This window comes from Procambarus clarkii, chromosome 27 (assembly GCF_040958095.1).
Source record: "Procambarus clarkii isolate CNS0578487 chromosome 27, FALCON_Pclarkii_2.0, whole genome shotgun sequence".
Classification (NCBI taxonomy): Eukaryota; Metazoa; Arthropoda; class Malacostraca; order Decapoda; family Cambaridae; genus Procambarus; species Procambarus clarkii.
The window spans coordinates 28,250,625-28,268,381 of NC_091176.1; the positions used below are offsets into that span (position 1 = coordinate 28,250,625).

General features: G+C 40.1%; 1 protein-coding gene across 1 annotated transcript in view; it reads right to left on the reverse strand.

Moving 5' to 3' along the window:
* Positions 1 to 3,349: 3,349 nt before the first annotated feature.
* Rrp6 (exosome component Rrp6) overlaps positions 3,350 to 17,757 on the reverse strand; it is a 33,925-nt gene continuing 19,517 nt past the window's right edge. Inside the window, exons 12-16 of the mRNA XM_069332513.1 lie at positions 16,975 to 17,205; positions 15,156 to 15,314; positions 11,180 to 11,404; positions 9,115 to 9,396; positions 3,350 to 7,707 (exon numbers count right to left, since the gene is read on the reverse strand). Of these exons, the coding sequence (XP_069188614.1) occupies positions 7,630 to 7,707; positions 9,115 to 9,396; positions 11,180 to 11,404; positions 15,156 to 15,314; positions 16,975 to 17,205 (975 nt within the window). The 3' untranslated portion in view covers positions 3,350 to 7,629. The remainder of the gene's footprint in view (positions 7,708 to 9,114; positions 9,397 to 11,179; positions 11,405 to 15,155; positions 15,315 to 16,974; positions 17,206 to 17,757) is intronic.

Here is a 17,757-nt window from a genome sequence, read left to right on the forward strand (position 1 = left end):
CAGACTAAACCAGAGGGCCCAAAACAGAAAACGGGACAGTTCGTCACTTTTGCGAGCCGCTTCTATTTTCTAGTACTGTACAAAAATTTTTTGCTTTAGTAACGCATACGAGTGAAAAGCGACGTTTTTTGTAGGACAGGTTGTGTCAGGAACGATAACTTATTATAAAATAGGTTTTTCAAAATCCAAAAAATATAATTTGTTTCCAACAATGTTTATTTACATTTTGAATGTTTTAAAATAATTTTAATAAATCACTTCAATAAAACAAACCTTGGCTGTGAACTTGGGGGAGGGGGCCCTGCCAAAAATGTTTCCAATTGGGCTCTGCAGCTCCTAAGGCCGGCCCTAGCTGTAGTTGTATGAAAATGTTTGGGGATGATCTAAGTGACTAGGGTAGAGAAAAAAATAAAAATAACTGTCTAGGACATTTTGAAAAGCATAACAAGATGCGTGCATTGAGCAATACACAGCATATGGAAATCAATGTGAAAAATGCAACATAATGTAGTGCAAGATATGTGGAAACAAGATCACATTTGGCTTGCAAATTAAGTGAAATGACTGAAGGACAGAAATTTTGGGGTGATCCTGGACTGCCCTCAAATAGAAGGATGGCAAAATGCATAATGAACTGTTCATGACACATGAGACCCAAATTAGAACATAGAGCAGTTGTTTTGTTATTCATATATCAAAAATCATATAGACAAAATAGAAAGGTACAAAGGCATGTCACAAATTAATATCTGGTCCTATAAAGTAAGAACTATAAGGAATGATTGGAGAAATTTGGTTAAAAAAAAAAAAAGCATTGAATGTAATGAAACGCCATTTTCTGGGCGAATCCCAGAGGCTCCCCGGAGCTATCCATGGCTGATATGGATACCCTAACTATTTTGCATCAGTTGATGTGGGTGGAGTTCTAGGCCTACCGGGGACCACAAGCCAGAACCTGGCCCCCTCACAGAGGCATGAGGAGCAATGGCCCATAGAAGTGCACATGTGATTTGGGGCATTCTATATACTGTATGCCATCGACCAGGGCAGGCACCCAGAAAGATAAGTGCCACAAAACAAAGTCCTATTCTGGTTAACAACGAAAATTGTCAAACGAGTGGACAGAACACCAAAAGAAAAACGAGCAAACAAGCATGATGTCTCACGAGCTGTGCCGCATGTCTGCACAGCTCTCCCTCCACCCTCAGAGGGGGAAGGGGGAGCCCCAGACCCTCGCGCCGGTGATCCTCACCCGAGTTCTGAGGCTGGATATCAAAAAACGCGAAAAACCGCCAATCAGAGGGAGGAAGGGTTGCTGGGGAGCCTCCGGGACTCACCCAGAAAAGGGCGTTTCATTACATTCAACGCTGGTTTTCTGTGGGTAGCCCCCTACGGCTCCCTGGAGCTACTTCACCAAAGACAAACAAGAAGGGAACCTACCCGGGAGGCAGTCGGTGCTCCACTCCTCAACTCGATGTCGAGACAATGGGCTGCCCAACTGCCGACCCAATGCAACACAGGCCCGACTGAGCCCAGGAATGTTCACAAGGTGGTAGTGTGCAGCCGCCTGTTCGACCGCCAAAAACCCCATGCCTGAATGTCAGCCCAAGACATATTGCCAAAGATGGCAGCAAGAGCAGCAAACTTACGAACGTCATGGGCACGTGGATAGACCGCAGGATGGCTAGACTTAAAAATCCTGCAGACGACCTGAGAGACCTGAACCCGCGAACAGGGAAGATGGGAAACTGAATCAACCCAAAGCGTGTCCCCGGACACAGAAGCCGTAGCAAGCAGATAACGGCAGAGGGCCGCAACCAGACACAACACAGGATGAACTCCCAGCCTGACCAACCAAGCATCAACAACCCAAGGACCCCTCCAGAAAGCAGCAATCTCATTCTTCGCCAGAAAAGAGGGAGACGGCTGCAGATGAACATACCTATGACCACGAACAAGAGCAAAAACCTCTGCGTTGGAGAAAAGCATGAAGCTCTGCCACCCGACCCCTAGAGGCTAATGCCAACAGAAAAAAGAGCCTTAGCAAAACAATCATGAACCGAAGGATCCATAACAAACCGAGGAGAAGATAGAAAGGAGAGCACCCTGTCCAAAGACCAGGACGGCTCGGGCGGTGCATTAGCAGGCAATAGGTGAAACAACGCACGAGACAGCTTGCGAAACGGTGTAGAAGTAACATCGATGCCGAAAGCAAGCTGCAGCAGCTCCGCCAGCACCGCCCGATACGAGGCGACAGTACTGTATTAGGCATAAGATGACGGTCCTGGAACAACCAAGAGAAAAAGGACACCACCACCCTAACCGAAAGCAAAGAGCAACGACGAAGAGGCGAAAAGAAACGGAAGGACCGCCAGGAAACTTCATACTTCTACCGAGAAGAAGCCCACAGGTGGGAAATCATCAAAGAGGCCACCTGAGCACCATAAAGATGGTGCTAAACCAGTCAAAAACACGAAACACGAAGACTCGAGGAGAAGAGCGAACCAGTCTCGTACCAGACCAGGCCGATCTCCTGAAAGAGGCAAAGCCGCGAAAAAACCTTCGGGTTCGGACACCAGACAAGCAGCGCCTGAAACAATGGCTGGTCTAGCCACCATGGGGCCAAAAGGACTACTTGCCCCTGGTAAGTCTCCAAGCGAGCTAGGACCTGGAGTAACAGCTGTACACAGCACCACTTGAGCACTGTTCATACACTAATGAATGGCTCAGAAGCTTTAACCTCTGCCATCGTATCAGGCATTAGGCACATTAGAGTACATGGTAAAAGGCAGTCTAAGGAGGTTACCTCATCACCATTAATCTCCGCTTCAGTTAACACAACATTATCATCATCTACCACCACCTTTTCTATCTAAATAACTTGAAGATCAGTTGATGGAGCATTAACAAGCAGATCAGAACATATATTGGCACGTACAAACAAAACACTGTTGAATTTCTGTAACAAAATTGTCACTTTTCCCCCCTAGCTTTTCAGGATGACTAGCCACTTATCCGAACACAACATGTTATCCATTCAGTCTCAGTCCCGAGGGGTTCAGATAGCGCGTGGCTGATTATATACAACAAACTATTGGTCTTTATACTTGTAGTCATTTGTTTAATAATTTTTTATATATCTTCATAGTTTTTTCTTATATTTCACAAAATTTGTCTGTAAACCTAGGTTTTTCTGTTATAAGATCTATAGAAAACCACATTTTATTAATCATAAATGTAGTGTTTTTAAATCTACATAAAATCTTGCAATTTTTAAATCAATTTTCTGAAGAGAAATTTGAATTTAGTCTGGACCATAGGATAATAGCACTTGCAGGCAAATTCATGGTCTTATAATATACTTTAATATAAAAATATATCTGATCTATATTCACATGCTGACACAATGTAGAGGAATTAAGTGAAATACACCAACAGTACAGCAAGAATAACAAATCCACCATAAACCCCAATTACTGATATCAATCACATTCTGTTCACACACGTGGCTGCCACAGCCAGCCCAGGTTGTCTATTAAATTTACTGTTATTGTGTGCCACAAGTTATAGGGTTTAGCATTGGACAAGTTAAGTAGGGTTAGATTATGCAAAGATTATTCTGATGTGAAAGCATTATCATCAATAATAAAGCCACCAATGTAGCTAATTATTTGGAAATTGAAGGCTTAATAGAGAAGTAGCCACTCCCTGTGGCCCATGTAACACCACATGCATGGATCTATTTATACACTTAAGACCAATTACTCATTATGTCTGGTAGCACATTAATTTTTCTCAGTCAAAATAAAATAAAATCCACAATTTCAATTCCAGTACAGTATATACATTTATTGTTACATGTAAATGCAATAAAATGTTGCTTCAATTTTTAAGAAAGGATTGAAATGTTTATGCTCATTAAACAAACTGACAAGCCAACATATCCTGGCACACTAGGAACAATTAGCTAGGAATGAGAAATTATGGCAAATCTTGTTCACTAAAATAAAACACGAGCTCATGTAGCAGGTTTAAGGCTGGATTAAGGTCTCTAAGGCTGGTATTCCAATTACATATCCTTCCTATATACACAAGGATATGTAATATGCAGAAAGTAGAAAGATTTCTTTAACTAATCTTTAGCTACATTATTTAGAATCTAAAGATAATCTAAAAACTTGAGAGGAAACAATGGACATTCTAACAAGGAAAAATAAATTACTTCAAAACAGTATGTTCAGTAAATGAAGATGGGAACAGGTTTCGGAGGAAGAATTATTCAAAATAAATGTAACAATAAAAAGTACATATTACACTAAAAATATCTTCCTAATAAAATTACTTCCCTACAAATACTTTTATGCACATAAGAATAGTAAATATCAAATACAGTCCAGATAGTAATAAAGTAAGAGATGTACAATCTCAAATATCAGCATACTACATTGAAAGATGAACTATGCAAAAATATGAGCAAGAAACAAAATTTAATTTTCATACAAAGTTTCAAATAAGAATAGAGTAAAACAAAAGATTTGACCTGCCAACAATACATAAATTGGCAGAAACCCAGGCAACATAGAATATACGTACACACACCCAGACAACACACACACGCTTGCACACACAGTGAGGTTGCTGACATGGATGAATTTTTTTTTCTAACTGCCAGAAAGATGAGGGCGGTAATCTGGGGTAATGTACTTGACCAGAGGAGTGTTACTAGCCGAGTACCACAGGGTTCGGTTCTTGCACCAATAATGTTCATCGTCTACATAAATGATCTACCAGAAGGAATACAGAATTACATGAACATTGTTGCTGATGATGGTAAGTTACTAGGGAAGACTTAGACTGGCATGCCCTTCAAAATGACCTAGACAAAAGTGAATGGAGTGCCATGTGACAAATGGAATTGTATGCGAATAAATGCCACATTATGGGATAAGAGAAAACAGGCCACACACACACCCTGCAAACTATCTGCAAAGAAATTAAAGACCTGTAACAAAGAAAGAGATCTAGGATTGGCTCTGTATAGTAGACGGTCACTAGAGGAACACAAAAAGGACATTGTGCAAGGAGCACATGCTACCTTTCCAACTGCAGAATCGCTTTTTAATACATGGATGGTGAAATACTAAAGAAACTATTCATGAAGCTTTTGAGACCAAAATTGGAATATGAAGCAGTTATATGGTGCCCATATCTCAAGAATCATATTAATAATCTGGAAAAGGTGCAAAGGCATGTTACAAAATTACTTCCAGAACTGAAAACAAGAATTATGAAGAGAGTCTAGAGGCATTAAATATGCTAAAGCTAGAAGATAGAATAAAAAAGGTGACATGATCACAACATACAAAATAGTAACAGGAATCTACAAAGCTAACAAGAGTAATCCTTAAAACTGGAAACTCCAAGAACAAAAGGTCATAGGTTCAAGCTAAGGAAACAAAGGTGCCAAAAAATATTTGAAAATTCTCTATAGCAAACACAGAATGGTAGAGTCAGAACAAGTTAAGTGAGGTGGTGGTGAATGTCCAAACTGTCCGTAGTTTCAAAGTGCCAAATGACAGTGCTGGGAAGACAGGACACCATGAGCATAGCTCTCATCCTGTAATTACACCGGTAATTACAGTACACTCAATCTCACAACCTCTCACTTACACAGAACCTCATTTACAACCATACCTAATGTGATTCTATTTTTAAAATATAAATTTGGATCATTTGACAGTATGAACCCTTCCCCATGAGTTGATGATGATAATTTGGAATGTAAAGTTTTCCAATTGGAGTTGCAAATTTATGCCTGCAATTCTGTTTTGATTTTAATTCCAGAACTGGATTGGCACACCACACAATACTGTTTTTACCACCATCAGCTTTAGCAGACTTAAGAATTTCTCCAAACAATTATTAAATTCATAGTTTCATTTCTAAAATCTTAAAAATACTTATTTATTGTCAGTTTTAAATAAAATAATGGTGAGCAGATCTACAGAGCTAGATCTACAAGCCAAAATGGAGGGTTAAATAAATGCATTCCCATTCTCAGTAACTGGGACAGCAAATAATTTAGTCCATCTTTTTGTTTTCAAGTGTTAAAGAATGAAAAGTGTATTGTGATAAAAACAAAGATATTATTATATACAATTTCTTATTCTAAAGTATTGCATTGACATCTGGACTTTAATATTTCTTGGTAAAAAAGAATTGGGACATAATCCACAAATATTTGGAGCAGAATTATCAATTTATAATGTGCACACACACACACACACACACTAATACACCAAGACAGTAAATGAGACTAATACATAATTCTTGCAGCACCTTACACAAATGATCTGACATCAAGATAAGCCAAAAGCCCATTCATAGACAGAGAGAAAAAGGGGAAGATCACAAATTTCTATCCTTACATGTTAATTCATGTTAATGTCCAAATACGGATTTTCTGTTATGAATGCAGAACTGATTACTTGTTAAATGAAGTCCAAAATGCTCCAAATGAAAAAGTACTTACACACAATGTGGCCAAGTATTAGGGAGAAAAAAAAAAAAAAAAAAAAAAAGCTGCATGGTGGGAATGTATCTAGAGTCAAAGTTGGCGTCAAATAAAATGTTTGAAAGAATATCAGTGGCAAGGGATACATTACACTGAGGATAACAATGTAACACATCTACACAACAAAGAATGACTTTCAGAACACGCACTTTGGTCAACACTACAAAGAGAAATGCTGTACTGTATATGATACTGAATGATACAACAGTAGTTCTTCGAACGGTTTTTCTAACAAGTTTTATATATTTAATTATTATTTCAAGAATACATCCAAGTCATCCTTTAACAATGACTAAATAGTTATTGTGAACACACATGTTTGACGTGGCTGGCTCCGACCCTTGACATCTGATGGTTAATAATGTTCTAAACATTTGATTGTTGTACATAATAACAATTGGGTTCATATTCACTTGAAATATCTTGGGGTAGCTTGCACAAAAGATTATAACAAATGAGAAAAGAACCAAGTCATAATGCCTCATCCTGCTTTGCAGTGAGGTTATAAAGTTACTCCCAATAAAGTCCAGAACAAATGCAGAATATCCTTTGTGTATTCCAAACATTGAATATAGCTACGCACAAGTGTCAGAAGCTTAACAGCAAAAGTGCAAACATACATTTAATGAATGTAATTACCAGCCAATGCAAGATAACCATTTTCATTAGTACATGTAAAGTTAGTTTACAAAATAAAAAATAATGGAGGGAGGGGGGAGGGATATCTATATGGATTTGTTTATATGACCAACTTTGCTGATTAAAAGAAATCACTATTTTTTTCATAAAACAATAAGTTGCTCATTACAGATCTAGAGCAATGTAGAAAAATCAAAACTTGCATATCTGTAATGATTTTCAAATACTGTATTATGATTCATATTTCTAATATAGATAACATTGTGAAAACTCAAACTGATCTTTCCTAATCCTGAACATTACAGTGTTCATTACTGTATTCATATGTTTCACTGTAAAAGTTGAGTATGATATCTAACCACAAATTTAAGAGTAAAATACTCTGGTCTATCACAAAGTCTCATGGTTAGCCACAGCTATCGACGACCTCTGTGACCAGCATTGCCCCAAGTAAAGCTCTTCATACTTGACTTCCCACCTCGTCCTTTCTGATTCTGAGGAAATTAGAGAAATAATCACAATCTTGTTAAGATTAATCCTTGTTGACACTTAACAAGTACATCAAAATTATGAGGGCCGCAGATCAACAGCTTGAATATGACACTGTCATATGGAGTCAGCAAAGTTATAAATTGCATTAGCGAGACCTGGAACATTTCACTAATCAATCACAGTCACCCTCATGGACAAAACCAGACTTGACATGGTTGACAACCAAAACCAGACTTGACATGGTTGACAACCAATCATGAAAATGGCTGTTTTATCGATGCTGGTGTGCAAAGTTACACAAGAGTTCTGAACTGGATACTCAGCCATAATCACACACATAATAGATCAATAAAGGCATTGTCAATGGGACAGGGAATTATCACACAATAACTATGTGAGGTGTATATGAACCTCAAATTCACTGACAAGTGTGATGTTGTGATACCACAAAGATAAATACACACATACATCATCGGGTCTATCTTGGTTTTCACCTATACCCATGCAGGCACTGAGGTGAGATTTTCTGGCCACTCAGATCAACATGCAGAAAGACGAGAATTAAACAAGATCTTGTACTGTACTTATAGTAAGGCTGGCCCTCAACACTGATATCACAATTACATCATGATTTCCCCTCACAATGATTGAGACTGATACCAAAGGTCACTGCTTATTTCATCCTGCCTGGCAGGATGAAATCTTGCAATGATTTGCACCTTCAAATCAGATTGGTTCCCGACTCTTATACAATGGCATAATTGCTTAATTCACCCTATCTAATTCCACACTGGACACACAGCAGCCTCCATATGAGCATTATGTTGCTAGCCATGTGAGCACTTCATACATGCCTAACATGCCAGACTTCCATACATCTATCCTTATGCACTACTTGGTGCATGCTTGGTGCACTCTGCACTGCATTGGCCCTCAAGTCAGCTGAGGGAAAAATCCTGAGACCCTTCTCTCACCTGCCCGATCCATAGATCCCTCACTCCCAACGTCCTCTGCTCATTCAATCTCTCCTGTTTACCTGATCCATGCTGTCTGTCTGACTGATCCCTCTCTCAAATCCTGCCTGGTCCCCAATTCTTTCCAAAATACTGCCTGCCTGCCCAATCTTAAATTTCCTCACCCCCCCCCCCACCCACCTTCTCACCAAATCCTTCTTACCTGCCTGCCTGTCTGATTCCTTGTAAAATCCTGCCTGGTCCCCCAATCTAGCCCAAAATACTCCCTGCCAACCCAACCCCTCGCTCTCACCTACCTGGTCTGTACATAATGTGCTATAACCTAGATTTCTCACTATCGGTTTCACAATCTTCACCTATTTGACATTTTTATATGTATGCACACCAATGCTCACATTCCAATAATAACAAAAGAAAAAGGTTTATTTTACATACCTTTCCTTTGAACTTCTCTTTGATTTTCTGTGAAGAGCCTTGTGCTTTTCTTTGTGCCTTTTGGAACAAACTGTAATCTGCAGCCTCATAATCAAAAGCTTCAGAAGACTTTTCTCCACCAATAGTATTTTTTTCAGAACTATCACCTGACAACTCTCCGTCTTCCTTTTCATTAGCTTTCTCAGTTTGTTCAACTTCGTTAGGCTTCTGCACTTTTGGTGGAGATTCTTCACCACCATCTGATTTTCTTTTTAATGACTTCTTATTTTTTTCTTCTTGAATCTGGAGTGTTTAAGATATACACATTTAATTTATTGTTGCCCTCATCACCATCATAGCATCATTTCCCACTTCCATGGGATAGAAGGCATCAGCCCAGAGATGATAGTGGTGCAGTTAAGGAATAAAGATAAATACATTAACAAACTACAACTATTCATTCACCATACCTAGCACTACACTGCATCACAGAACTGGAATTCTAAAATTCAGCAAATTATTCACAACTGCACAATATCATTAAATATTAAGTATACAGAGCTAATAACTCAACCCACATATAAAATTAAATAAAAAATATGATATTTCAGACCGTCCTATACTCTTATCAGCTGCAAATGAGGAATTGCAGTGCGTCTCAAAAACAAACACTTCTAGTACTTGTAATGGATCTTTTGCACTTCGCATGCACTTCTCGGCCTACTAAGCAAGGCTTGATTTGCCTAATAGGCCGAGTGATTTTCTTTATTTTCAATAAATTGTTTCCTATTGGTTTATTTTAAATATTATTATTATATTATATTAAGAACATAAAATATTGATTTAGATATGTCAGTTTAGGTTAGGTTAAGATAGGTTAGGTTCGGTCATATATCTACATTAGTTTTAACTCAAATTAAAAAAAATTCACTCATACATAATGAAATGGATAGCTTTATCTCATTTCATAAGAAAAAAATAGAAAATTATATAAATTCAAGAAAACTTGCCTTATTACACAAATTGATCCTTGCATAGTAGGCCAAGTACTGCATTCTGGCTACTAGGTACAACACATTATATATATATATATGTGTGTATATCACGAAAATAAACACGTGATTAATATGATCCCTCACTCCCAACGTCCTCTGCTCATTCAATCTCTCCTGTTTACCTGATCCATGCTGTCTGTCTGACTGATCCCTCTCTCAAATCCTGCCTGGTCCCCAATTCTTTCCAAAATACTGCCTGCCTCTATCTATCTATCTATCTATCTATATATATATATATATATATATATATATATATATATATATATATATATATATATATATATATATATATATATATATATATATATATATATATATATATATATACACATACACACACACGCGCGCGCACACACGCACACACACGCGCGCGCACACACACACGCGCGCACGCACACACGCGCGCGCACACACACCGCACACACACACGCGCGCAATTTTCTTCCTGGAAGGGCCGTGTTCATGATTACTATCCATCGTGGAGTAAGCGTAGATAGTTTCTAAAGCCGCTGTAAGAAATATAGCCACGGGAAATAGCCGAAATGTTCACACGTTTGAGATGCGAGGGGAGGCGACATTGGTCACAACAGTGGAGCGAAAACAATGGGCCCACGGCGTGTGCCAAGCCGCCTGAGGGCCACAAGGCTCAACAAAGAAAATGGGAAGACATCGGCGCACATTTTAAAACCAGTCCCAAAAAAATCGGATAAAAACCTGATTTTTGGCGAATTTTTAAAGTGGATGACGCAATGCTGCGTCATCCCCGGCATTACCGACAGTAAACGGATGACGCAATGCTGTGTCATCCCCGAGCGAAAGTGTTAACTGGGAATACCTCGTAATCATATATTTTATTTTTCCAACTTTACAGTGAAATGAAGCACATACTGTACCAGTAAATGACACACACAAAAAAAACACATTATAGGATCAATAGGTTAAAAGAAGAGGTTTGCAGGTTTGCAAGTTACTACAAATAATCGTAAGAATACAATATTATACTGTACAACAGTATAATAACAGGTGCTTACCTCTTCACTAAGAATAAAAGACTTTGGAGGACATTTTTTCTTTGTTTTACTTTCAGTCTTTTCTTGCTGTGAAGTGTCCTCTAACTGCTGTTGAGAGTTTTGTTCTTGTAATTGCATGGACACACTTTCATTAGTTGTCCTCTCTTCTTCAACTCTGTGGTTGGTTTCCATTTCAGATTCCGTATCAACTGTATTATTCGTCAATGACATGAAGTGTTCTCTTACCTGAAAGATTTATACAATAATTACATAACAATATTGGTTAAAATCAATACTCAACCTCTCAACCATTCAGTTGTGCCACTTTGTACATAAGCTGTCAGAACAAGTCCAGAAGAACTGCAGATCAGCAAAGTCCCGTGTCGGCAATGGAACAGGCGGAAACCCTGGAAGGATGGGGTAGATCGACCACGTCCAAGTGCACCCATTCTAAGATGACACGATGAAGTGCAGGGAAAGAAGCCAACCCCGCCAGCCCCGAACCCCCCAAAGGGGGAGGAGCAACCCAACGCTACCAGAGGCCGGAAGACAACCAAAAATGCCCACGAACTGCGGGACCAAGTGGGATCCAACAGAGCAAGCCGCCCCCAAAGCGCCCCGTCAACAGCGAACGGATCAGAGCCCCTTCCAAAAGAACATGTATAAAATAAATAAATAAATAAATAAATATATATATATATATATATATATATATATATATATATATATATATATATATATATATATATATGTCGTACCTAGTAGCCAGATATATATATATATATATATATATATATATATATATATATATATATATATGCGAACAAGCCTGAATGGTCCCCAGGACAATATGCAACTGAAAACTCACACCCCAGAAGTGACTCGAACCCATACTCCCAGGAGCAACGCAACTGGTATGTACAAGACGCCTTAATCCACTTGACCATCACGACCGAACATAATGAGGTGATAGCCGAAGCTATTTGAACCACCCCACCGCCGGCACTCGGTGGGGTGATTTGGTAAAATGCTATGCCCAAGATTACCATCCGAGTGCCGGCCTGACAGAAAGGGCAAAGTACAGCATCCAGACAGAACCCCCAATGAAACAGCCAAAACAGACTGAAAACCGAGGGACACAAAGTGTGGGAGCAAGCATAAACAGACAGGGACACTGAACCCAAACCCCAGGGCCCAGACCCAAACAGACTGAAAACGCAAAAACTGGTGTAAAAACCAATTCCCACGTATTCCCAGAAAAACAGAAGGGCAGAATATCCCAGAAAAAGCAAAGAAATGGCAACAGGAGGATAAAAACCCCTGAAGGAGGTGAAAAACTCCCAAAACGCGACATCGCACACCCAGGCACAGGTAAACAAACCGCAGCACTGCCTCAGTGGCCAGGCGGGAAAGCAACCTGCAGAAAGAAAATGGCCACCAGAACAAAGGAGTCGCGATCAACGCAAGAGATCCAAAAACACACCAGCAAATGTGGGAAGTAAGCAGACGAGAGGGATGAAAAACCCCGCCCAGAAGCAGAAAACCCAGGCAGGGATAAACAGCCCCAGAACTGCTAGTGTGCATTCCCCACAGCCCCGGGAACCCGCAACAGAGGCCTCGGGGCAAAGCTGTCCTCCATGCCCTCTGCCCTTAAAGAAAAGGAAGAGTCTAGGGGAAAGGCAGCAAAGAAACGGCCGCTGGTAAAACCCAGAAGCCTCGTAAGGAGGAACAGGCTCGAAAACCTCCACCCCCAACCCAAACGGGGCAGCCACCGAAGCCGCCCGAGTCTCGGCACCAACTAACCCATCCCCGACCCCAAAACCCGCAGACGGTCAGGAGCTGGGAACAGGGAGGGGGAAAGAGGTGAAAAACACCTAACCAAAAAGGGGCAGCCCCGGAGCATCCTGGTGTGGAAAACTAACCTAGCGCGTTGCAGCAACCTAAACCAAGCATGCAACGCGGATGCCGCCTGTACTCCTAACAGTAAGGACATCAGAAGAGTACTGGAGAACAAGCAGAGAACACATCTCTTAAGACTCCGGGTCAAGGTGTCAGTGACCCAACAGGCAGCATGACAGAGGTAAAAAGAGGCGACTGTCACCCTGAGAAAAGGGAACATCAACCAACGAACTCACACAAGACGGGTTGGAACTCGGAAGACACATCCACTGGTCCATTGACCCCCGACAGGGTTTTCCAGGACCCATAGGGTGACGACTACAGGAAGCCTGGGCAAGGTGTCGCTAACTGGTTAACACCCAAAACAAACAAGGGATAGATGCAAACACTGAAAAACCCTGTGACGTGTACAATCACAGGTGCCTAGTAGAGGGCCACCAAACAACACCAGTCGAACTATAGAAACACACTAGGCAAACCCCCACCAGGCAAATGAAAATAAAAAGAAAATTAAAGAAAAAAAAAAAAAACACAAAAGTACACCGTCACCAGAGGCAACAGGAACCGGTCGCCGCGTAGGTAGCAGGTCGTGCAACACCTTGACGCCCCAACCCCTAGCTGGCCCCAAGGGCAAGGCAAATGCCGAGCAGCAAGAATCCCTACGGGAATGGGTCCCGAACGCCCCAGGGAAGATTACCCTGACACGCAGGGACAGTACACACAGGGCGCTTAGGGAAGGAAATCCCTAAGCGCATACAGCCCCGGTACTGGTGAGGAACACCTGGCCATCACACAACAGAAAAACACAGCTGTGAGCGCCATGGAGGCAAACACCGCCTAGGAAACTGAGGCCAGAGAAATGTCTGTCCCGGTTGACATAAGCTTACGAACTGAAGTGCTATGCGACCGGCACGGTGAGGTCCGGGGCCCTCCTCCCCCTCTCAGGGAGGGGTGGATTGCGCGGACGAGCGGCACGGCAGTAGTGCGTTACGTTTGCTTGTTTCCTTGGGATTGAAGGGAGTTCTACCTCTCTGTTCGGTTTTTGTTGTTAGTTTCTTACCATGTGGGGTTTGTTTTGTTATGCCTACCTTTCTGGGCAACCCGTCCTCTTAAAAATAACGTCACTTTTCGCTCGTATGCGCACTATGGCCAAATTTGGATGTAATTTGAAATGAAATTGACTCACAAAAGTGACGTACTGTTCCGTTTTCTGTTTGAGTCGTCCGGCTTACTCAGCAAGTTTAGAAAAGGAAACTTTTCATTAACGTTTTTCATACCGTTTTGAAACTTTATGAGAATTTCCTGCCCACCTAACCTATCAGAGGACCCTAAACTTACTGTCGTTGAAAAAAAAAATCCCAAATTTATTTTCATTTTCAAATTACGTTCATATTCGGCCATACGGGCAAACGGCCAAAAGCGACGTTCTGTTTAAGAGGACAGGTTGTTCTGGGTACCTAACCCCAGTCGATGGTAGATAAGGAAAACACCCAACCACAGGGTTTTCCAGGGTAGGTCTGAACTCCATAGCTAATGAGCTAATGTCCCAGTCTAATATAAAATACATTAGCCCGATATGTTCCAGGGAGCCGTAGGGGCTCCCCCTCAGGATATATAGATTGCACTATTTTAAAATAGTAGGCAAAGCATAATTAATGAAGAGTTAATCACAGTAAAAACATCTCCAGGATCTGACATAATGCAATCCTGTTTCATGCTCTTCACACTCATAAGAATCTATTTCTATATATTCAATCACCTTTCTCTTTTAAGAAACTATGCTTCCTTTACTTCGGTTTGCCGTATTAATAAAACATATGAATGACAAGCTACCATATTTCCTCAAAACCACTCAGGTCTCACAACCCATATCAATCACATGCCACATTAATGTTCCTTTCAAACCTTCATTCACTGCACTGAATTGTTGTGTATCTCTAGTTAGTCTGCTGACAGTACAGTAACATCATTAATTAGATATTTCAGATAAACATAATGTTGGGTAATGAAGACCATTATAAAAGCTCTATTACAAAAAAATTGGCCTCCTATTATTACACTATACACATTCTAGTGCATGCAGAATGAAGACACTTACCTTATTGACCCGGTCAGTATCTGCAGACTGTCCCTCTTTCTTCTTCTTCTCTCCATCTATAAGTGGTTTCATCTTTATGTAAGCGGTATATCTTTCATGCGGACTCATGAATTTCGTAGTTCTTTTTGAATGTTCTGGTTTCTTGCATAACAGCTGATTCTGAAAAATCCCAAAGAAAAAGAACTACATATGATTTTCAGAAAATGTTTTGAAATTTTGCCAATAAAATGAATACTGTATTATACAGGGGTGAATGTGAGGGTTTAACAAGGTCTTTAGTTTTCTTTAATAATTTGAACTGTCAGGTTAATGCAAAGTGAAACTTGGATATTTGGATATCCCAAGGAACGCATCAATTTTTCAACCCAAAGTAGAATGCTAATAGGATGCCAGCTGAGGAAAAACTGGGTCAATATATTAGAGTAAATAGTAATTGTCTTGTATATTGTAAAACCACTGCCATAAAAATTCTGACTAAAATAAGTTTCTAAAGATTGAAAAAAATTATCCGGAGTAACTTCAGATACTTCATTTGTAATTTTGTTTAACCCTTTGACTACTCTAATGAAATGGTAGTTGAATCAAGCAAATTGGGCCAATGCTGACGATATGGGACCTCCTACGACACCAAGCAAACTGACTATCCCAAGGATACCTGCTTGATGGTATTCCGAGAGTAGTTCTACTCTCCAAACCCGGCCGAGGCCAGGCTTTATTTGACAAGGAGACTCCTTGTCTCTCTGATTCAAGAAACCAAGTTAGCTAAAACAATCAAGTGCACTAAAATAAAATAACAATCTGAGAAGTAGCCCAATCATCAGACTGAGAAGTATGTTTTTAGCATTCTGGACCCTAACCATGTCTACTACACATGAGAAAAATAGTCATCTGACACTACCAAGTGAGACCCAGTGAGGGCAAGAGGGCCCAAATGAACCACAAACACACACATACCATAATGTCATGACTGAACATGCCTAAAATGTCCATGAACAATCCAAAAGCCCAGGCACAGAATTCGACCCCAAGACACTAGCTCAAGAAAGTGTTAAGAGGAAAGACCAATTCATTTGAATACGAGACTGAATCTATACAGAGACGAGAACCCTGCCTACAATGGTTTGGCAAAAGCCAGTCACAAACATGTAAACCATTCACACATCACAAGAAAAACGTCTCAAAATAAATGAAGTGTTTTTTATTTCGAAGTGAGGACCTTTGCAAACCAAAGAATTCCACAAGCATGATGGCCAGAGTAAAAACCGAGGTAGAATCACAAACTGCCCACACTGTTGACATAGTCAGTGCTGTCAACTGGTTAAGTTAATGACCAGCAGCTGACTATAAGTGTCTTCAAGTATTACTTAGAGTTGGTGTCTTGAATACATATAAATCAAATTTTTAATGATAACACAAGGTTGGACTGAGTATTCTTCATTCTCTCCTTTGTATACAGTCACGTCCAGCAGAACAATTTAAATATTTCCGTTGTATTGTGTACAAGATTGCACTGGCCTTTGGATAGTTCAGAAAATATTTTTGGCGAAGTTGGATATTGTTGGATCACCCAAGAGAGTGATTGAGTGATTTAACTAAAATATCACTTGGACTACTGTTTATACAACCTCAGTGAAACATTTAAGCTAATGGGAGGAGTCAAGGGTACTCAACTATAATGATATAGATCTACAGTATTTATATGGGAATCAACAAAACGTGTTCCCAATTAACATACAGCCATACTCAAAGAAAAAAAATCTTATACAGTGGTTCCCACTGAAAATACAGTTACACACACAAACAAAACACAGATAATTACCGTAGTGCATCCAAAAAGTTGTGACTTTTCTTTCAATGAAGCAGCTGTGATTCTGTTTTGTTTAAACAGATCTCCCAACAAAGTTTCCCTTGGGTTGAGGAGAGTAGGAAGGTCAGTTGGATTTTCTTCACATTGTGAAAGGTCATGCTTGCAAATAAAATTTGCATTAGAATCATATGTAGATTGTGTTGTTCCTATAGGAAGTTGTCCTTCTATAGCAGTGTTTTTTATCTGAAAAAATAAATTCAATACAAATGCTGTCACAAAATCTTTACAATTTGTATAACAAAACATACTTGGAATAAAGAAATTACAAAGTTTGCAAATTCCTATTTCAGAATGGTAAGAAGCAAAGCATGACTTACAAAGAGTACACTTCTGTAGCTTATCAGCAATGTCACCAAACTCTACAGTCTACCTCTAAACAAAAATTACTGTATATGAAAAAACCAGCGTTTAATCTAATGAAAAGCCATTTTCTGGGCGAGACCCGGAGGCTTCCTGGAGCTATCCAGGCTGATATGCTAATGTCAGACTTTGGCATCAGTCATGTGTATGGAGATCTTTGGGCCTACTGGGGACCATGGCCAAAACCTGGCCCCCTCAAAGAGGCAAGGGGAGCAATCGTTTATCGTAGTCCCAGTGTGTCTTTTAAAGCATTCTATGTGTACACTCGTGTACACTCATGGAGACCTACCAGGGAAAACCACCGGAAGAAGGAAGAGTATTAATTAACACTTTGACGGGTTTACGACTGAACGTTTCGTCACTCATTTTTCTCCC